Source organism: Cordyceps javanica, chromosome 5 (genome assembly GCF_051103115.1).
Source record: "Cordyceps javanica chromosome 5, complete sequence".
In the NCBI taxonomy this organism is placed as follows: Eukaryota; Fungi; Ascomycota; class Sordariomycetes; order Hypocreales; family Cordycipitaceae; genus Cordyceps; species Cordyceps javanica.
In genome coordinates, this window is record NC_139299.1 from 2,268,981 (window position 1) to 2,291,312 (window position 22,332).

General features: G+C 48.7%; 5 protein-coding genes across 5 annotated transcripts; 1 reads left to right on the forward strand and 4 right to left on the reverse strand.

Annotated features, from left to right (window-relative positions):
• Window positions 1–918: 918 nt before the first annotated feature.
• On the forward strand, window positions 919–1,693 carry V2A60_007921 (uncharacterized protein; the record flags this gene model as incomplete). Its single annotated transcript, XM_083259201.1, has 3 exons — window positions 919–1,053; window positions 1,107–1,484; window positions 1,535–1,693. The coding sequence occupies 3 exons, from the start codon at window positions 919–921 to the stop codon at window positions 1,691–1,693; spliced, it is 672 nt and encodes a 223-aa protein (XP_083115327.1).
• Window positions 1,694–4,347: 2,654 nt separating this feature from the next.
• On the reverse strand, window positions 4,348–11,119 carry V2A60_007922 (uncharacterized protein; the record flags this gene model as incomplete). Its single annotated transcript, XM_083259202.1, has 6 exons — window positions 4,348–6,569; window positions 9,203–9,344; window positions 9,414–9,973; window positions 10,026–10,878; window positions 10,927–11,029; window positions 11,076–11,119. 6 exons carry the CDS (start codon window positions 11,117–11,119, stop codon window positions 4,348–4,350), a joined length of 3,924 nt encoding a protein of 1,307 aa, XP_083115328.1.
• A 3,186-nt stretch (window positions 11,120–14,305) lies between these two features.
• On the reverse strand, window positions 14,306–14,663 carry V2A60_007923 (uncharacterized protein; the record flags this gene model as incomplete). Its single annotated transcript, XM_083259203.1, has 2 exons — window positions 14,306–14,527; window positions 14,583–14,663. The coding sequence occupies 2 exons, from the start codon at window positions 14,661–14,663 to the stop codon at window positions 14,306–14,308; spliced, it is 303 nt and encodes a 100-aa protein (XP_083115329.1).
• A 3,597-nt stretch (window positions 14,664–18,260) lies between these two features.
• V2A60_007924 (uncharacterized protein) lies at window positions 18,261–19,736 on the reverse strand (the record flags this gene model as incomplete). The annotated part of the gene is made up of 4 exons (XM_083259204.1): window positions 18,261–18,557; window positions 18,616–19,008; window positions 19,069–19,500; window positions 19,554–19,736. 4 exons carry the CDS (start codon window positions 19,734–19,736, stop codon window positions 18,261–18,263), a joined length of 1,305 nt encoding a protein of 434 aa, XP_083115330.1.
• A 1,697-nt stretch (window positions 19,737–21,433) lies between these two features.
• V2A60_007925 (histone-fold-containing protein) lies at window positions 21,434–21,954 on the reverse strand (the record flags this gene model as incomplete). Its single annotated transcript, XM_083259205.1, has 3 exons — window positions 21,434–21,495; window positions 21,545–21,837; window positions 21,899–21,954. 3 exons carry the CDS (start codon window positions 21,952–21,954, stop codon window positions 21,434–21,436), a joined length of 411 nt encoding a protein of 136 aa, XP_083115331.1.
• Window positions 21,955–22,332: the final 378 nt, after the last annotated feature.

The window sequence follows — 22,332 nt, forward strand, 5'->3', positions numbered from 1 at the left end:
TTAAGCTGTGATGCTTTCTATCGCAAAGTCCAGACATACCCTCGCTACTCAGTTCGTCTTCATCATTGCCAATACAGTGGGTATTGTGCTATCTACAGTGTATAATGCGAGCACACCTGACCTCTACCCGAATAATGCGCACCATAAAATTGGCTGGATCATTACGTGGGTTGTTTCTGCACATTTTTTGGTCAATCTTGCTCGCCGATTCATCAGGACTCAGAGCAACACTAGCTTGTCCGCCAACTATCAAATGCTCCATCAGCTTCTTCCCACGTCTGGCCAAGATTCTGGTTCATATCTGCAAGACAGCTACCACGACCATGAGAGCCGCGCATCTGATGACAGCGGTCTTGGAACCGCGTCAGACTTATCCCCTGCCCACAACTGCTTTACTTCGACCGTGTGCGCGGAGGACCGTGAGACTCGAGCTGAGCCCTCCAAGGAGTACAGCGGAAGCCATGGTGAATGCGGGAATCTGCCGCCTTCGTCTGCCGATTTCCCTGGGCACACATTGAGGGCCGAAATAGGTCATATCGTGTCTCATAAACTCTTGAAAGTCCTTGAACTGGGGTACAAAGTGGTAGATCGCGTGATTCTCCCATTCGGTTTTATTGCACTGACTACTGGAATCATCACTTTTGCTCGATTTTTCGTAAGTTGGATACTGAATTCAACAGTGCCCGTTTATTTGCCCGTTTATTTGCTTTTTATTCTGATGATTTTCTCAATCAATAGGAAGGCCACGCTATCTTCGGGGGACTTGCACATTGGATCAAGGGCGGTGTCTTCTTCTGGCTTGGGCTATTCAATCTCGGTCGATGGTCGGGCAGCTTTGCTGAACTTGGCTGGGCTTGGAATCTGAGGCCGAGGAGGCAAAGTCGCCAGAAGGGGAATTTTAACCTTTCTGCCGAGTTCATGGAGAGCTCCCTCATTCTTGTCTATGGCTCAACCAATATTTTTCTCGAACATCTGGGCGGCTGGGGTGGTGCATGGACTGCTCAGGATCTTGAGCACATGGCAATCACCGTATTGTTTATTGGGGGAGGTCTTGTAAGTCTCATTAGTCAATGACTCGGACCTAACAAAATCTGATATTCGCGTAGTTCGGTATGCTGATTGAGTCAATTCATATTCGCGACTTACTCAACACTACCACGAGCGTTTCTGCTCGTTCATATTCAACCGAAGAGCGAGGAGAGTCCAATGCTCCTGACACGTATCAGTTCTCACTAAATCCCATCCCAGCTTTGGTCATTCTTCTCCTGGGTATTATGATGAGCTCACATCATCAGGCGACCATGACGGCCAGCATGGTTCACGAGCAATGGGGAACGCTACTGCTTTGGGCATCCGTGGCGCGTGGCCTCACTTATGTGTTATTGTATCTCAGGCCGCCGAAATCTATCTTCCCATCTCGACCACCCACGGAGCTCCTGACTTCCTTTGGTCTCATTGCTGGTGGTATCATTTTCATGGCTAGTGTGAGTCTAACAAGTTGATATTCTTTCTCCCCTGCTAAATCGCTGGACAGAGTTCAGACACGGTGAATGGTATGATCCACTACAGCTTGGATGCCATGTTACTCTACACAGTCACCACGGGGTTGGTGGGTATACTCATGGCGTGGGAAATTGCTGTCCTTGCTATCAAGGGATGGGCCGTCCGGAAAGAGCTTGTTCTGCACGGCTGACCTCTTCACGGGTGCTTTCTTCTTGGCAGCTCATTGGCAATGTTGCATTTGTTTGCATTTGTAATATTTGCAGTGCTGCAGGCTTTGTATTCGCATTTCCTTGCTACGTGTCCAGCATTAAGAAATGATATTCATTTGGGGCGGGGGGGAGGTTGAGCGAATGATACCTTGACAACGGTATTTCCAGTATATACGTATCCTAATCAACTGGCCGCGTTACATTCCCCCGCACTGTGCTGCGCTGTTCGCCATAGGATCATCTGTGTGTCCTGCATTGTATATGTTTGCGCAGAATGCTCTCCACATCTAACGACCCCTCCGCCGATATTCTTCGCAGTCTTGGCGGCTTCGACGGACGACTAAGGCTCAAAGGAATAGCAATACACTCTGTAACAAAGTTGTGGATTACGCGACTTTTCCATGAAGACACGGGCAAATTCTGTACAGAAAAACTCGCGCGCATGGTGTCAAGTCTTGGCCAGTCATTCTAGAATTTCCAGCAGCGGCGATATTGAGTTTCCCGGGTGCGTACATGAGTGAGTCATGGTCCACTGACCAATGCTGTCTGGCGTGCCAGCCATATGCATGGGGTATTGTCGCTTTGCCTGTGCACTGCCCTTATCTTTTCGTAGTGTGTCGGTGACTTGATGGTGTTTGCTCGCAGCCCTACGTCGGGTTCTGAGCTCATAGCCCACTGCGGCCGATGGCGACGTGATAGCGCTGCGCGCGCACTTCGTGACATTGCACGCCTTCCTCGAGCTCCATATCTCACATCCAGTTTGTCTGTGTTTGCCCGTCCAGCGGACTCTGCACCGGTTGTGTATAGCAGTTAATTGCGTCCAATCTATCGCTGGCTTCTGTCATTTCTCTTCTGCTCTTCGCTGGCTTGGATGATTCGATTTCTGTCGTCTTTGGGAAATTGACTACTGCCTTGCGCCAGTGCATGGATCAGAAACGATACAGAGTCGACCTTGAAATCATCCGCATTACGGACTTTATCCAGGTCTTCCGCTAACTCCGTTGTGAGCTGCCGGAGGTACTTGGTTGAAAATTCGCTGCCGCTATCACTTCTTGACATCTGTGCGGGGTTTAGAATGATATTAGGATAGACACCGATCTTGGCTCGAGTTTAGAGGTGAGGCTGGCTGGTTGTTCGAAGAAGGAAAGAATTTTTGGTCCACAATGTGGCCCTCGCATGTGCCCGTGGCTGGTCCACTTGCCTGCTACCCTGTAGTTGTTGTTGGGTTGCAGGGTGAGCGCGTTACTGCCAACGGCGTAACCATGGCTCATGATTCTGTGTCATGTATCGTCTTGTTCTTATTTGTCCTTTTATTTTTTGAGTCTGTAGTGTGGGTACTGTTGAGTACCTTCACTCGTAGTAATTTGTAGCCGAAGTCTGATGATTTTTGCTTGATGTTTGCTGACCCGTCACACGGTCCCCGTCGCGTTCCCGGCATCATTTATGAGCCACTGGCGTATACAAATTCATTTATAGTCCTGACAACCCCCCCCCCCCCCCCCCCGGGGGCGTATTTTGACCCCAAATTTAAGACGTGGGCGTAGCCCTGACAGCTGGTCGTAAGATTGCTAACCACAAGCTATCACCTAGCATAGCCATGAAACTGGGATAGTATAATATGGCTGCTATTCTGAAATGCGTACCATACCAGTAATAGAGCCAGAGAAAGGCGGCCGTATATCGTAGGCGGTAGTTCGAAGATGTCACCCAACTGATAAATCGATGGTACCTACAGTATCGAATGCTGTTGCTGATGTCAGCTGGTAAACACTTCTTCAGTTGTCCGGGTACAGGGCGCAAAAAGCAATGGATGTAGAAATCGAAGCTCACGTGTTACTACGGAGTAGAGGATAACGACAACAGGCCATCTGCCCAGTCTACCAGGCACATTGTAATAAGGACTGCCCTGTCCCCCCACACCACCTAGCAAAAGATCGGTCACGTAGTCAACGCGTCTGGAAAGCGGCAGCTTGAGCTACCCTTTATCGAGCCCCGCTAAGCTTTGCTTTTATAAAAACTGGCCGCACATTCTCTATCATTCCCACCATGACCGCAGCGCAGGATTGTCTACCGGGGCCTGACTGCCAGCCATGTTTCGAACAAAGCCTCCCCGCACCGAGCTGCTAGTTCAAGCCCGGGCTTCCAGAGTCTGTCAGCCGGTTACTACCCCTCCTTCAGTAGATATCGCGACAGGAACAGTATAAAATGATTACTTACAAAGGGCCTTCGGATAAATGCTTCTCATCCACGGGGGAGCCGCCGTAGAAATTGCGCTCGTTCCCAAGCGGGCCAAGAACACCATCTCTGATACAATGCTTCGTTTTTACTTCGATAGAATCGAGTGATGCCTTTGTCCCCGCCGGTGATCACCAAGAATGCATGTATATACTCGCAGTGCATCACGTGGAAACTCCTAGTGCACTATAAAAGGCATTGAAACATGCTGATGAACAAAAGTCAGACCTAGCTAAAAGCGAGTGAAGCAACCACTAGTAATTTCGCAGAGGTCGTCGCCAATATTATGGCAGTTGCAAGCTATGGAAACAGAAGACTCTCGTGTGTATTTACACGACAACATATAGAGGTCGATGTCGAGTTTGGAGTAAGAGTAGAAACTGTGACAGCCAGTTTCAACCTAATGCGATACGTACTGAAACACAGCGGACACATCACGTTCCCCATGTTCCTGCCTCAACAACAAATCTTGGATGGGCTTCAGGCCTTCGTTGGTGAAATGGTTCCAGGTGCTGGTGTCACCGTACAAAAGTGCCGGAGCCTTAATGTATTGATTCCCATCCGGCCGACACCTTTTACATTTGAATGTGTCATGTGTGTCGCTTCTTGTGTTGGATCGGTACTGAAAGAGCTCCCTCAAGCTGTCGAGAGAGAAATGGCGCTCAACGTCTTCTGCAGAGTCTACCACGCATGATGAAAGGCTCTGCTTGTGCGATTGGCGCTGAAAAATTTTCTCCTCAATAGTACCAGTAGCGATGAAGCGATAGACAAAGCAATCCTTTTTTTGGCCGTCACGCCACACACGTGCAAGAGCCTGTTGATCTGCGGCCGGGTTCCAGTCGGGGTCGAAGAGAATAAGCCGGTTTGCACCAATCAGGTTGATACCGCAGCCGCCTGCCTTGCTGCTCAGTAAAAATACAAATTCATCTCCCTCAGGATCATTAAAACGGTCCACAAGTTTTTGGCGCTTGTTAACGTTCATGGTGCCATCCAGGCGCAGGCACCCGTACTGGCGTGAGCGACAGAGCTTTTCGAATAGATCTAGCGTTGATGTATAATTGCTGATGAGAACAATTTTGTCATTTGTATCCTGACGAATGCGAGCAAGCATACGATCCAGAACCTGCATTTTCCCGGAATACCATGGCTTTACCTCGCGGTCGCGCCCACGAGCTTCCTTGGGAACATAATCCTCAGGAAAACAGTTCTCAGAGCCAGGCAAGTCTTCAGCTAGATTGAGAAGGTCCGGATGGTTGCAAAGTTTCTTGAGGATATTGATCGCCTTCAAGGGCTGGCTTCCCTTCCCTCGTAGCAAAGCTTGGATATCAGGACTGGTGATGAAATAGTTGTACAGATCAAGCTGGAATGGAGCAAGGCTGCAGAAGACAACGTGCTCGTACTTGACAGGTAAGTATTTAGATAAAATATCGTTAGTCCTGCGGATGAGAAACTTGTTGACAATAGCAAGTAGCTCCGATGTGCACGCATCACCACGCTCTTTGTCTTGTTCCGAAGCATCTGCATCACGGCCTCTGAGGATAGGAATCTCGAAGCGTTTTCGGAACTCAAGTCGTGAGCCGAGCAGGTCAGGATTTGCAAAACTAGTCAGAGAGAAATACTCGGTCAGGTCATTCTGGATAGGAGTACCTGTCAAGATGACCCGTCTTCTCACGTTCAAGTTATTCAGCGCATTGAATGTGTTGCTATCTCCGTTCTTAAGGCGGTGGCCTTCGTCACAGAAAAGCAGACCAATTTTCGTATGCTTGAGTTCTTCCACGTTCAATCGTAACGTTTCATATGATACAATAATCACGGGCCGTGTAACTGATCTCCCTGAAGCAATAGCCCACTGTCGGAGCTGCCGCGTCAAATCTTCCTTCGAGGCTTTCCCATCGATTGCGAATGGAGTGATGGCATTAGTACCAAGCCACTTCGTCAATTCGTTGGCCCAGTTCTTCACCAAGCTGGCAGGGCAAACAACTATTGCTTTTTGGATTGTTGATTTGCCAGCGTCAGGTGATTGCTTTAGTAATGTCCATAAAAGTGTAATGCATTGTAGGGTCTTTCCAAGACCCATTTCGTCTGCCATGATGCATCCGTTCGCCTTCTCATCAATGAGACCAGCAACACAGCGATACATGAATTTGACGCCTTCCACTTGATGAGGCCGTAAGATCTTGGCTAATTTGGGATCAAGAACGACTGGAACACGTGGATGTTTATTGTTAACGGCTTTCTTGATCCCTAATATCTCGGCCAGGCTTTTGTGGACGAGAGGAGAATCCAATTTTTGAGGGGCTTTCGACTCTTTATTTTCATCGAACGATTCTGCCTTTCCCACTGTATTCGCTATGTCATCGATTGTTGGGTCATATAGCACGATGGCGAACTCTCCACTTGGGTCGTGTAAAGGCTTCGCCATGAATACCGCCCCTCGTCTCAGGCCTAGGGTCGGTGGAGGTCTGCTTGGGCTGTAGTAGACGCTAGATTTATCTCTCAGAGGAACGGAAAAGGCCTTGCGAAACACTGTCGATTTATCCTTCGCTTCAAACACCGGGAACCGATTCGCATCCCGGGTTGCAAGTGCCAGTCTGGCCGCGTTTGTATACGGCTTGTCATCATCTGCATTCCCATCAGAACCTCTGTAGTCGACTCGTTTTCGCTTGCGCGATGGTCTTTCCATCGCCGATGCATGAGAGGCGGACCGCGGGCATTTGAACGGTTTATGTAGTTGGCCAACGCTATGTGTACGCTGGTATCGCGTCGGCGTAGCTGCGACTTTCGAAACGGAGTTATCCCTTTTGATTTATTAGAAAATAGCTTTTGAAATGAATGTTCCTAACTTACATATCTGAAAATTGGCCAAGCTGATCGTTCTTCGCTCCAGTATAGCGAATACGGTGTGCAGTAACTGTTGGCTGTTATCGGTGAAGACGCGTAGCGCGCCACCAGTTACGGGTCTTGCCTCGCGCGCTGTCAGCTGATAAATACAAGGTAGGTACAGTGGGCTTACAAAAATACCGCTCGGTACTTAGGTATGTGTCCCTCATAAAAAACATGTAAAATACAAATAAGTAAATAAGCCTATATAATTTGATATTAAGCAATATATTATTAAAGTAGTATATTGTAGTATGAAATGGGGTACCGAGCGTTATTCTTGTCTCCCCACTGTAAACGGAAGTGCGACTAATTGAAAAATCACGCACACGGCACACTTCCATCGCATATGACAACACCACGTTGAGCTTTTTATGCCTTACCAATTCTGTTCTGACAACGAGCTTAATTTGGTATTGATGAGTCTGGTTTGGATGCCTGCAATTCGTATAGCAAGGTTCTACTGGCCATGTCTACCGACTTCTGGGCCGGCTATGTGAGCGGTGCTGTAGGAATAATAGTTGGCAATCCTCTTGACATCGTGAAAATCCGCCAACAAACTCAGCATTCAAGCAAAACAGCAGCTACCTTCCAAAACACCAGATCGCTCCTGGCTGGTACTGCAGCACCACTTTTCGGATACGGTGCTCTAAATGCTATTCTATTCGTATCATACAATCGCATAGAATTGGCTCTGAGGCGCGCCTTGGGGGTAGAAAAGAGCCTTGGCATCACTTGGTTGGCTGGCGCTGGTGGTGGCCTTGCGACATGGGTAGTCAGCGCCCCGACGGAGTTGGTTAAATGCAAGGCTCAAATGGCACTCCCCGAACGGAAATCTTGCCTTGATATTACTACAGAGATATGGCGCAAGGAGGGAGCAAGAGGCCTATATTTCGGGGGAGTTGTGACAGCACTGCGAGACAGTATCGGATACGGATTTTATTTCTGGTCCTATGAACTTGCGATTCAAAATTGGCCCCTAGCGGAGGGGATGAAGCAATTCTCCATCAAGGATGAAGCTCCACGGGTGTTGCTCTGTGGTGGCCTGGCTGGGATTGCTACTTGGGCAAGTGTATTTCCACTTGATGTAGTCAAGACCCGACTTCAGACCCAAAGGCCACTGCTAAGCCATAATACGGCCCAGAAGAGGGTTGGTTTGGAAAGAAAGGGCGCTTGGTCGATAGCCAAGTGTATGTTTAGTGAAAGTGGCATAAAGCCTTTCTTTCGAGGCCTCACAGTATGTAGTATAAGAGCCTTCATTGTGAATGCCACACAGTGGGCCGTCTACGAGAGCCTGATGTATAAATTAGGTGCGGGCCGATTTCGTAATGACGAAGCCCCAGCAAATGCTTAGACAACGACAGCGGCAAAGTTATTGATGGTTGACGTTTACGTAGACAATAGAGGTACCATTAGAAAAAGTCACATCCCGTTACACTATGATTACTAAGTAGGTATGATCTGTATCAGCTTTACCATGCAAACCGCAGTTCTAGTTTGAACGCCGCCTCAAGTTTTCATTTTGTTGCATGAAAGTAGCGTTCCCGGCCGCACTCAACCGAGGTCATGAAGGCAACTTCATCGTGAAACGCGTAGGCCAGTATGTGTCATTGGATACGCATATCGAAATAGAAATTAATGACAAAGGCCGCTCTCCTGTTTCCATTCTTCCGTGTCTTGGCCAATCTGGGTAAACCAATGGTTCACAGCTCTTCTCGCCTCCCCGGCAAATTGTCCATATTTTATGCCAACAAAACCCAAGCCTGCACGCTTTGCAGGGCTATGCGACAGTGTTCGATCGCGTGCTTTTCGCTTGGCCGCTCTCTGCACTCGCCATTCTTCTCGTCCTGCGAGATATCGCAGGCTATGGCCCAGATCACTGCAGTCAGGAGAGAGTTGATGACGCGGACGATCTGAGGGCGGTGTGGTAAAAAAAAGTACTCTTCCTGCATCATCGTGTTGAAGCTGAGTGCGCATTTGAGTCGATAAAGCGTCGTTTGCACTATCAGGCAGAGTGTAGACCTCTGGTGGGCGGGGTGGGTTATAGGCATTATTATGGTGGCCTGGTTGGGGTTGAGTTGCTACGTTTCGCGGACCGTGAGCCACATTGTACCCCGGCGTGCCTGAATTCCCGATCTGCTGATAGCGCATGGTAGCCGGAGATTGAGAAAAGCCTCCAGTATAGCCTGGAGCAAATCCAGGTTGATGCGACTGTGTGTACAGTACGGGACGCGCTGAGGTGGCATGCGCTGGTATCTGTGGAAGCGGTACTGGCGTCTGATGCGGGGGATGCGCCCCTGGCTGGGGTGTACTTGGTTGAGCATTCATTGCCTGTGCATGATAGTGGCCGGGCGAGGCAGGCCCAAGAGCACTACCATAGGCAGCAGCACCTGGGATTTGGTGATCTCCATGCGTGTCCTTGCCCTGTGAGATCACGGGGCCCTGGGGGGCCGGATGTAGCTGGCTCTCCGAGACAGTAGCCGCGTTTGCCCGAGTTGATTCGGGAGGCGGCGTTTCCTAAAAAATGGAATTAGTCGCCGCAATAGAAATGCAAGGTGGCTTAAATCGAGGGAATCAAATACTCACATGCGATTCTGGCAGCCGGCGATGCACAGCGCCAACAATCGGCGGGGCATTCGGACTACCCCAAGTTGGGCGTGGAAGGTCATCCGAGTCTTTCGCATCCTCACGTAAAAGATGCTTGATTGGACTGGGAACCTTCGTCATTGCGCGAGAACCATCAAACAGATCCATTTCGTAATCGCGATCTCTCACTTCATCCGGAACACAGCTTGCCCATGTCTTGATTTTGTTGAATCGAAAGCTCTCCTCGTTGTATCGAGATTCGCACACGTAGACATGCTTATCGACTGGAAGGCCACGCGGACGGCCTTTGTTGAACCGGGTCACAAACATAACGAAACAACGATCTACAACTTCGTTGATCTGGTGGTCGCGGTATTGTCCTGTTTTTACAACCTCGTGCTCGAAAAAATGCTTCTCGAAGCGATGGACAGTTTGCTCAGGACGATAGTACCAGCATGCATTGATCCATTTTTCTCCTTCACGATCTTGCCACATGCGGAAGATTTGGCCTACCGTCGGTTTGGCGAGATCATTTGGGTTGCGAATATGGACCCAGTCTCCTATTTCCTGTTAGTAGATAGATCTCTGCACCCATGGGCCCAAAATACTGACCAACTTTCCAAGTGTTCCCGTCATGCTCGATGGAAGCTACTGGTAGCTTCCCATCCTCATCACGAAACTCATCATCTGACTTGGCCTTCTCTTGCTCGGCCAATGCCTGAGTCTCCTTTTGTAACTCAGCAGCAGCTTGGTAAAGCTCACTTTGATCTTCGTTGTATATTTTCGCGTTCTCAAACATCAAATTCATGTCGTCCAGAAATTTGTCAACGCTGTTGTACTTCTTGCGTTTCACTTTCTTCTTGATGTTGTCGAGAGCAATTGGGCTCGTAATTGTTTGATAGTAGTCCGGTAGCGCCGCTCTGTCGGGCAATTTTTCGAAAGGGGTTACGAGCAAGCCGCCAGTATTTGCCTTGAACCTGCGAATACCTCTGAGAACCGACGCGATGCGTGCCTCAACTGGTGTGAGGACCATTGGGGGACGCCCTCTTCCTCTGTGAGACTCATCATCCATGTCGACATCGTGGTCTCTCGTGGATGACCGTGGCGGCCGACGTTTGCGATGCCTACCAACGCCGGCACCATATTCGTCATCGTCATCATCATCCACTTCATCGTCGTCGTCGTCATCGTCTGCCTCCTCCTCCTCCTCGGCGTCAGAATCTCGGAGTGGAGATTCTTCCACAGGCGGCAATTCCCCGAGATCAGGTAGAGTGGCCTCGTCTTTCGTAATTTGCGAGGCTTGCAGAAGTTTTTCTAGTTCTTTCCTGAAGATTCCTTGTAATTTGATCGCAGCGTCAAAGATCGGAGCCGAGGGTCTATTATAAACTTGAGCATTGTGGAAAATCTGGCATACGTCTTTGACAAATTCTTGGAAATTTGCGTAATGCTTTTTTTGTATTTTACCCTGTCCCCCGTCAGCATCAGGTGAGAACCTGGAATTATCTGTGCATACCCTGACAGTACTGAAGGCCACTGGATCCGATATGATTTCAAAATAATCAGGCACGGTTCGTCGGTTCGGAATGCGCTGGAAGCCCGAAGCAAGTTCCTCGCCGCTGATGACTTGTTAGCCAGCTCATGCGCATCTGCGTGGCTCCTTACTTTTCAGAAATGGTGCATAACAACGTTGACAGACGATCGATCATTTCGTACAACCCGTCACGCCCGTCGATGATCACTTCCCCCTCTGCATCACTCTCCAACCCCCCCGCACCGTTGTTTTCCATGTCTACATCCTCGTCGCTACGTGGAGTCGCAGATTTGCGCCGCGCAAGCGCAGAGCTGCGCCTACCAGACATCTGAATAGCGTGATTTTGCAATTGGTAGCCAATGTTAATTTTTCTTAGCAGTAAGACGAGAAATCGACTTGTGAGATGATGATAAGGTGCGTCGCGTGGCTGAAAGCTGGTAACGCGTCGTAGAGAAGGTCGCAAAGCGCCGTCTCGACATGGACATGGCTCACTCACGGCTTATGTAATTAGCTCCGAGACGAGTGGGGGCAGGGCAGAGCTTACCCAAGGCAGCAAGGGTACTCCAGACAAGTTAGCACGGGGTGGCAAGTAGTAACCTTTGAATAATAATAACCCACTGGAGACTTTTTCATAAAGTGCATCCGAATATTAGCTTAATAGAAATATATACCTACTAAAACTCTATTAGTAGGTAGTTAAACAATTATGTCAGTCTTTTAGCTTAAATAAAGTGTTAGACCCGGGGAGTCCGCCAGAATTGCCTAGCCAGAGGCTGGAAGTGACTGGCAACAACACGTCGATACTGACGAGCCTCTGTTCTCTGACTATGCCAACAGTCAACAGGATCGCTGGTCTACAGGCACTTCACTTTGCACAGTCCGTGGTTAGAAGTAACGGGTAGATGGTCAATTCTTGCAATCTAGTAGACGTGGTTGATTAGAGTATAAATATTAATTAATTAATTAAGGCTATAAAATTTAATAAGAGAACAATATTTTTTATACTTATTTTTTATTTTTCTTATTCTGAGTTATTTGGATACAAGAGCTATAAAAAGTATATTTTTTAGTATAGCTACTCTGCTAAGGTAACTATTTTGCCCTCTAGCACCCTCTTTCGAGAAGTGGGTGTGTGGCACATGTACCTAATAAGAAGGGCCACCACACAGTCCCAAGTGCACAGGGACTAGGCCCAGTCCATGGATGCGTCGACTCCAAGATAGCATCGTTTATTACCTACCTACTTACTGAGCATTTGTCCAAAGAAGAACACCAGGCGCTCGGCCGGTTCGACACTGATTACCACACTAAAGAGAAAATCTCAACATTAAGCATCCAAGAGCCGCAATATCGCACCTCTCAATTCCGCTTGGTATACGATTCAGCCCATAATATGAGAGCTCGCTACAAATGGCCGGGTGGAACCGGTATCGTCACCCTTAAAGATGATGCCACGCTCGGAGACGTGATTTCGGAGCTGAAAACTAGGACTCTTCTTACCAACTTCGGTATCAAGTTTGGGCCACCTAGCGCAATGAAAAGCATAGATATGGCTGGAACTGATCAGCCCGTGAAGAAACTTGGTCTTCATGGACAGACGCTGACCCTTGTGCCGAACGAGGAACGCCATTCATTGCCAAGTCAGCCCGGTGGCGAGGAACAGATAAAGCATCACAAAGGACAGAAAGCGAAACCTGAAGATGTTAATGTGCCCTGGAACTCTAGAGATGGGACTCTGTGTAAGTCGAACGCATGAAATGATTTGTACTGAATAGGTTGCTAATTGCTGGGCAGTACTCCGGGTAATGCCAAGTGATAATAGCTGTCTATTTACTGCGTTTGGGGGCGCTATACCCCAGCCAGTGCTACCATCGAAGCTGCGACAAATGATGGCAGACTACATTCAGCAACACGCAGATGTGTATTCGGAAGCTATACTGGGCGTACCTTCCGAGCAGTATTGCCGAAGCATCATAGACCCCGACAGATGGGGAGGCGGTATAGAACTAAGCATCCTTTCCTCAATCTTTGACATAAAGATTTGCACGTATGATGTAGAGGAATGTATCTCCCGCTCAAAAAACATGAATAGAAAGAATCTAACCGACCACAGACACAGAACCTTATTTCCTTCGGAGAAGGCAAGCGTGACCAGTGCATTCTAGTGTATTCTGGCATTCACTACGACCGAATTGCATTCAGTTATTCCGAATATCCATATACCGACCCTACGCTGCCACCCGAAATGGATCGGACAATATGGTCGGTAGAGGACGAGGAAGTTCTCAGCAAGGCTCAAGAGCTAGTCGAAAAGCTCTACAACGCTCATTATTTTACAAACATGGATGGTTTAATTCTGAAGTGCGATGTTGGTGGCTGTGGTTGGATCGGCTCAGGGCAAGCTGAAGGACAAAGACATGCTGAAAAAACAGGCCACGTTCAACTGAGCGAGATCATTGATAGCCAGACAGACGGTATCCTTCGCAGGTGTAATGCCTCAGGCTGTGAATTCATGGGCCAGGGCAATAGAGCTGTGATGCAGCACTCCCAAGATACCGGGCATGAGTCTTACTCAGTGATAGAGGATTGGTAACACTGATGTCTAATTCGTTTTCATATGTACCTTTGTATGTATTATTCGTATTTGTTGTCTTTCAAGGAGCAAATCTGCAATCTGTCCAGATTTGCTAACGAGAGACTCAGAATCTCATGCTTGTTCCTCCAAACCTGCTGATTCTGCGCGTATTGTCGGGCTTCTGATACTGGCGGTGGTGGGTCAGTGATTTTGGTTACCAGATACGCCGTAGAAGCTTCAGCGATTCCATATATCAATACTCCAACGAGAGGAACCCGAGTGAGAACATAAAAACCAAGTCCAAAACCAAACAGCACACCCTCACGATTTCTGAACCAATTTCGCTTTTCATCCTTGGTGAACTGTACCCGGGAGAAGTATGGCACCAGGAGCTCGCGCATCAAACTCCTAGATGAGAAGTATGTCTGCAGGAATATGACGAGATATCTTCGCGGCAGGAACACGCTAGTACCAAAGATGACAACTGCAGGGCCCGTTCCGACGGCTTTCTTGAAAGTATAGAAACTGGTGGCTGGCAGTACGAATTGACCGATCCCTGGCATATGGGAAAGTGCGAAAATGGCAAGGGAAAGCAAGGCTTTGCGACCAAATCTGCCCACAAATGCGTACATAGTAGCCCAACTATCAGCCCTGCTGGGCTTCACATTAGAGGTCCCTCCATATTGACTGAAGTTTGGGTAATAGAGGCCGCGAAGTTGATCCCGGTCATCATGCTTGTGCTTCTGTGTATATGTCAAATCGACCCAATGTAAGGATTGCATAAACCTATCTCGTCAGCACTTTTGCAGGGCGGATGGTCAACTCGGAGCCATACAGGTCATCTAGCGTCGGTACCATGTACCGCATAAGCACCATTAGAAAAAAGGGAATTTGCAATACGTATTCCGCCACGAAGTCAAGGCCACTGAGGAGCGAGTCGTCCCACGTGGCAGCCTCCAAGGAGATAACGAAAGAAAGTAGCCAAATGATAAGCTTCACCAGGACAATCTAGTCAAGGATGTCTTAGCTGAGGCCAAGAGAGGTGCATTGGATAGATACATACCGGAACGGATACAATCAGGCGTATTGCAATGCCAATGACCACGGCATAAGCCGCCTGCCTGTAGTGGTCGCTGGTGAACATGGCTGGATTTTGAAGCGCTCGATGCGCTTACCTTGGTGCATTAGCAAGTCATAATCTCTGTTTCAGAACTTGTCACTCCTCTTTGTTGAACGCACCACCAACGAGTGTGAGTTGCATGCCTCGAAGAACAGCATTTATGTCGAAGTTGGACAGGTCCACGAGCGAGCTGTATATTGGATGGGGTGCCGTCGAGGCGAGCGGGGCTCTTCCGGGTAAGTTCGGGCCCTTCTCCATGATACCTTTATTGGTCTGTATTTCACTATATTGAGTCTTCTACCAGCACAGTAGGCGTTCTTTACAAGGCTGCTAGGTATGCGTGCAGGTGGTTGTTTTGGAGCTCCTCGTGGTTGACGTCAAGTGCACGCCACCAGCTTGTTGGCTATTACCTGCCTAACAAATGACAAAGTGGGGTGGGGGTTTACGATTACAGTGCGTGCTTCCACACCACAACCGAATTGCCATCGACAGGCAATAACTACCACAACTTCATCTTGCAACCAGCCCTTTTAGATCGCCGTAGCCGACCTCCATCAGTTATGTCAAAAGGGTCAGCAAAAATTTGATCCCAGCTGCTTTTCGGCCACCCCCTATCTACCACGGTTACTGCTGTGATACAACTGTACTGTAAAAAAAAAACCGTGCAGATGACTAATGCGAGCCAATTGCGCCGGTCAGAGAGAAGCTGTAAGACCGGTCTTGATTGCCTCGGGGGGTATAGCCAGGCTTTAGACTGTGCACTAAACCGTCGATAGCCTGACAGTCTGGACGTGTCTGTTTACGGCTGTCCATGAAGCGTATTCTCCATGCCTGAAAGGTTATCAAGAGGAAGCAGCATCATGCAAAGGCGAGTCGCAACCGCGCCAACGCTGCTGCAACCACGACCGAGGACACCGCAGCCTAGGGAGAGGAGTAAAGGGGAGGCTGACACAATATTCAATCATCCCAATGCGAAAGTCACCTCCCTTGTCGCATTCAGCGACCAGGCCTTCAGTCTGGACAACAGCAATCGAGACAGCGTTGCGCCATGGCAGTCCCACTTCGAGAGAATCATTGCAATTGGTTGGTTGTCAAAACCGGTATATTTATCTTGACTAACTTATCGCCAGGCTCGCTGAAGCTTTATCGAGCTCCAAGCTCCGTGCCCTTCTTAAGCTGTGGAAGTGTTGTACAGCCGATGTTCCCTAGAAGCCAGTGTTGGTGCATGGAGGAGGATGGCAGCAAATTCATTCTACAGATACGCCCCCCGAACTATTGGCGAATAGAAATTGCCCCCCCAAACTTACCTGGTAATAGCCTTCGGGACTGTCTGAAGTCTCTTTTGCTACTAGATAAAACCCCATGCCCTTTTAAGGAGTCTGTGCCAATATTGCTCCTTCCAGATACTCCGCCTACAGGGAAAAGACGAACGTGGAAACCACTCTGCAGCTATCCATCAGAGCCAATTCTGGGTAGGGAGTCGGGTGACGCGTATGGTGACACGCAACTGCTCAAGGGCTGGAGCACTCAGGCGATTACGGAGCATCAGAGCGATTACGCCAGCGAAACAGAGCAAGAAGCAAGCCCAAGGCCCAGCATCAGATCATGCAGAATGCCAAAGGCGCCTAAGACAACTATTGATGGCACGTCGCGGAGCGCCAGTGAAGATGAAGCGAAGCCAACGTGTGCGCCGCTGGAAAATCGACTAAAAGCAGTTGGCGAACTGCGCTGGCAGACAGCTTGCGATCAAAATGTGTCAAGGCCAGATGAGAGACACAGTCTCTTTCAAAGGCCCTCATCCTATTCTGTACTTGACGTCAACCAAGTGAACATTCAATCGACACGATATTCGCTGACACGTACCGATGCAAATCAAACAAACTCCAAGTCGCGGCCGAGCATAAGTCTGGTAAGAGACAAGCCACCTACCAATTTCTATGAAAGGAGAGAGCCAAGACGCCGATATACCATTGCGTCAAGTAGGTATGATGTCGAGGAAGCGAGTGCTGGCGGCATGTCCTCACGAGCGCAAAGGCGTTGTGATGTGACAGAGGCACATGAGCTTTTGATGGTGAACTTCGCGATGCCCCAGGAAGTTTCGCCGCTCAAAAGACACGATCATACAGTATCGCGGTGTGCAGCGCGGCTACGACGTCGCGAAGAGCACAGCAACGCCTCTACAACTGAAGATAGAAATGATCCTTCGCTTACAGCAGATGTGCATTCAGACACTTCAGGCTACGCACCAGCTGCTTTACTGGCACAAGCCATATTTCTACTGCTATATACGATATTCGGCGTCATCATAGTAGGGTTTCAGGCAGCAAGAACTGTGCTCGTTAACTGGTGGAGGTCATCTGAGGTCATGCAAAAGCAACAGCAGTAGGACTGTTTCGAGCCAGACTCAAGACGCTCATGCAGTTGCCATTATAGACACGCCGGGTAAATAGAAATATGTATGATCTGTAATGTTATGGGTACCATTGTACGGTAATGCATAATATTATTAACTGTGTGAAGAAATATTTGCCTCTCAGGGTATTGATTTTGATTTTGTTTTTGTTTTTTTCTTTGTTGGCCAAGTACATAAATTAAAAAAGGTTTTTAAAAAAGAATAGTAGCCCTGAAATATGCTTGGCGATAGTGCCTCTCTGGGTTTTGCTCGAAGAAGAAAAAAAAAACGCCCGCGAACTTCGCGGGATATAGTGTAAGAATGGTTGTAAGAGCCTCGAAATAATTTTAGGAGCTTTCCCGAGATCGATTTGCCCATCAGTTTTGCCTACTTGCTATCTCAGAGTTCACAATACATTTGTATTTTATTCCTTGCGGAGACTTGCGATGTACGGTAAGTAGCTGCAAAAAAAAAAGGGGCGTGCGATTTCAGGTAAATGACTCTCTGTGGAGTGAACGCTTTCAATGGCCCGAACAAATAGAGATTAATAAAGTGACGAGGTGTCTGATAGCTGAAAACTGGGCAAAATGACAAGAAAGCCATTTCTTCTAAATTTTTGATATACTTTTTTAGTAGAAGCCAGAATAACTTAGATTGTGTAAAAACCTGCACCATATGTATCCCTGTTGTAGTACTTGGTGTACCCATCGCCCTCTAAAGCAACAACAGGCGTAGAGAGAAAGCCGCCGCTACGACGACCTCCATTGCAAAGGCATGATAGCCATGCTTTGATATCACCAGCTATGAGACGAGATTGTGCACAATATTCACCTTACAGTGCTACTTCGTGTAAGTACTGTGACCTGGTCTCAATGTTCGTTATGTACAGCTGCGGCGTATCATGCCCGCGCCTCATGCTAAAAGCTGTTGTATCCGTCAATGCAACGCTCAGATCATGGGAGAGGCCGTGGAGTGTCTGGAGCTGTCGAGACGTTAAGGGGTCGGTGGATCTGCATTTGCTTCACCTGTGGCGCAGCACCGGTCAGTACCTGGTACAAGCCGCGACAGGCGGGCATTGTGTGGATATGTATCTACTAAGAGAGGCAAAATGAACGGAATACTGGATTGACACATGCACATGTCAAGCGCATTGCCAATGGTTTTGTATTGTACAAGTAACTAGTGATCTAAGATGTATTACTTCTAAAAGATTGGTAGAGTATGGAATTTTACAGAAGCATGCGGCGAGGGTCCTCGATGTACTCCTTGATTTTGACAAGGAATTGCACAGCTTCGCGACCATCAAGAAGGCGATGGTCATATGTGAGTGCAAGGTACATCATTGGTCGGATTTCAATCTTTCCATTGACCACCACAGGTCGCTCCTTGATGGCGTGCAGACCCAAGACAGCAGTTTGGGGCAAGTTAATGATTGGGGTTCCCATGAGGGAGCCGAAAACGCCGCCATTGCTGATCGTGAATGTCCCACCAGCCATGTCTTCAATTGTCAGCTTGCCATCGCGGGCCTGTTTCCGATAGCGTTAGTTGAACCATTTATCCTTTCATGTATAGCGCAGCACCAACCTTCTTGCCCATGTCAGCGATGGAGCTCTCCACACCAATCATATCCATAGATTCAACGTTGCGGACGACAGGCGTAACAAGGCCTTTTTCAGTAGCAACTGCGACGCTGATGTCGACATAGTCACGATAAACGATCGTATCACCGCCATTGGGGCCCTCAATCGAGGCATTGACAGCAGGTAAGTCGCGCATAGCAAGGACGGATGCACGAGCAAAGGCACTCATGAAACCAAGCTTGACACCGGTCTTCTTCAGCACATCATCCTTGTACAACTTGCGAAATTCCATGATATTGGACATGTCAACTTCGTTAAAAGTCGTGAGGGAAGCAGCAGTGTTCTGGGATTGCTTCAGGCGTTCGGCGATACGCAGGCGCATGCGATTCATCTTGACCTGCGGAACGAGTTAGTTTTGCAAGTATATGCCAACTCCCAACACAAATCCATAACATACACGTCTTTCTTCCCGGTTACCAAGACTAGACCCAGAACTAGAGGTTTGGGTTTCAGAGAGAGCGGTATCCTTCTTCTCCGCCGCAGGCCGTTTGGAAGCGGCTGGTGACGCGCTCTCGGACTGGACTTTCGTCTCCTGCTTGGTCTCCTGCTTGGTCTCCTGCTTGGTCTCCTGCTTGGTCTCCTGCTTGGCCTGGGCTTTGTTCTCCTGCGTTGTCTCCTGCTTTGTCTCAGGTTGCTTCTGCTGCTCAGAGGTTGCAGGCTCGCCTGTTGGTTTCTCCTGGTCCTTAGCTTTCGTCGACTCTTTCTCGGGAGCTGGCGAACCGCCCGACTCAATGCGGACGAGATCTTGTCCAACAGTGACCGTATCTTCTTCATTCACGAAAAATTCTTTGATGGTACCGGCCTCAGTAGCGTTGACAGCAACATCAATCTATAAACAGTTGGTTAGACAGGACGATAGCTTGTCCGGCAAGATTGTATCACCTTGTCAGTCTCAATAGTCGCAATTTCTTCATCCAGCTCGACATAGTCGCCAATGCTCTTGGTAAACTGTTTCAAAGTGCCCTCAGAGATTGACTCTGCCATTTGGGGCACCTGAACGATTTTGTCCGCATAGCTACGAACCGTCTGCATCATGCTAGGGAGCATCATGGCAATTGGCTGCATTGTACGGCGCTGGCGGACATGGCACATGGGTGCCATTCGCACTGCGGTTGTTAATCGACGCGACAGCATTGTTGCAGATTGGTTTGCCTGTTCCTGACAGACCTGTTGGGTGGAAATGACAGCTACTTGCGCTCTTACTTTGGTGTGACGCAAAGGAGACGGAGAACTTCTAGCTCTGCACGTTAGAGAAAAAGATCTGTCACGTGAGAAAAAGTGGCCTTCATCAACAAATCACACCTGGTCAGTCTTCAATCCGTTCTTTGCACATGCACGCATGCCAGGGAGCTGGCGCAATAGCATACTGCAACAGACTCTCTTTCGACGTATTTATCTTGGATGTCAAAACTGTGCATCTAAACTGTATTATCCACGTATGTTACCGAACCTGACGTCGTACAGTTGCCTTATCAGCTCTTATCTATCCCTATCTGATAAAGGCACACCTGGCTGTGGCTGTAGCATTGTGGCGCATATGAGGTCGGTGATGGGTTTAGTGCCTAAGAAACAACGCCAGGCCACAAGGCGACTACCTGCCCTACTAGAGCCTTCTCCAACTGACCAGTGAGCTCTCGGCCTTTACATTATCAATATTTGGCTGGGCAACCTACAGGACCAAGCTCTACTTGAGCGATCAATTTGTGCGCAGAGACCGAATTGCACTTGTCCCAGAAATCTTCACAAGTCGTGCGACCGCGCTTCCAGCAGCATCCAACGAGCAATCGCGGAGGGGAAACATGTCTACGCGACAGGCTACACTGTTCGTATTAAACTCGGACTATATTCCACGGAGTTGATTTATGTCTGACAGTCGCGTTTCTTTATGATAGGTCCTTGTATCGCCGATCGCTGCGCCTTGCTTTGGACTGGGCTGTTCAACGGCAATTATGGAGAGGTCAAGCGCTGTACATCCGATCGTTATTTGAGGCAAATCGCCATGTAACCGATCCCAGACAACAAAGAGTCCGTCTTTTCATCAATCAGAACGTGAATATAATCTGACTAGCTGCAGGCCTTGCTCTCCGAAACCGAGAAGCTGCTAAACGGCTGGAAACACCCCGATCCATATGTCCCGCCGACCGCCCCCGGAGGTACACACGTTACATGAACTCCTTCGACTGCGATCTCAGGAGAGGAAAATGTTAACTTTTTGCAGGATCGAAATACGAAAGAAACCTGCCATCCCCAGTTTTGGATCGTGAGTACCAATTTCCGCATAGGCATTGTGTTCCAGTGCAGCGATTAACGAACTGCAGCGCCGCCACACCCAGCAAGTGGACATTGATTTCTCATGTCAGTGCACGATGTAATCATAAACACGGATTTGTGGAGGATAGTTACATGACTAGACAACTGAAATTGCTTCCAATTGCATATGGAATTGCTAGATCAAGCCGCCTACGGCGTGTTACAATTTATTTCTCTTCGGTTTGAGCAACGTCATTACTCCTCCCGTGCCAGAGTCGATGTGCCGATTGTGCCTAGTAGTTTTATCAAAGCGCGTGTGCAACTTAGATGAACAAACAGTTCGAGCATAAAGGAAGTATTGCAAAATAGATGTGTAATCTTATTCATGACCATAGCCTTGGGGATTATTGTACAACCCTGAGCGCATAAAAACAACCGAAAACCCGGAACCGTGACCCCTGTCATTGCAACCCAAACGAACCATCGCGAGAAAGCAAAAGAAATTAACCCATTTACAGTTCCTGGCTGGCGTTCTTGCCGCTCTTGCCCTTGCCAGTCTTCTGGGGTAGAAGGTCTGATACGAGTTAGCGTATGACGTTTCGAATGGAAAATTGCCGGCTTACTTTGGTGGATGTTGGGCAAAACACCACCCTGTGCGATGGTGACGTGTCCCAGCAGCTTGTTCAGCTCTTCATCGTTGCGAATGGCGAGCTGAAGATGGCGGGGGATGATGCGAGTCTTCTTGTTATCACGGGCGGCGTTGCCAGCCAGTTCCAGGATTTCAGCGGCGAGATACTCCAGAACGGCAGCGAGGTAAACGGGCGCACCAGCACCAACACGCTGGGCGTAGTTACCCTTGCGAAGAAGGCGGTGGACACGACCAACAGGGAACGCCAGACCAGCCTTGGAGGAACGGCTAAAAGACAACAAAGGTTAGTATGCAGCAGAGTGTATGTGCCTAACAGGCAAACACGTACGACTGAGCGTTCTTGGAGCCAGAGGCCTTGCCACCAGACTTGCCACCGCCGGTCATTTTGATTGATTTGAAAGAGGTTTAAAAAGTGGTAGGAGCGAATAATTGGTCGAGCAGGGCGACAATAAGCAGGGTGCTGATAGATGAATTGCAGAGATGATAATTGACTGTGTGCGGTACGCTGGCGGGGGGCACGGAGGTTAAGTACTTTTTGGCGCGTAAGCTACGTGATCTGGGATCACCCGCGCCCAAAAAAAGGTAGCCACCTGGTCAATTTGAAGCTAGTCCTAAACAGGAACACACGCGTGGAAAATAATAAACAGTGGCTGCGACAGCCGTATTCGCCTCTGCAAATAAATTTAACAGCTCTTCCACCCTCGGTGCGCATCGCTCGAAAAGTTGACTCTGGTCAATCTCTTAAGAACTCTATGCAATCTA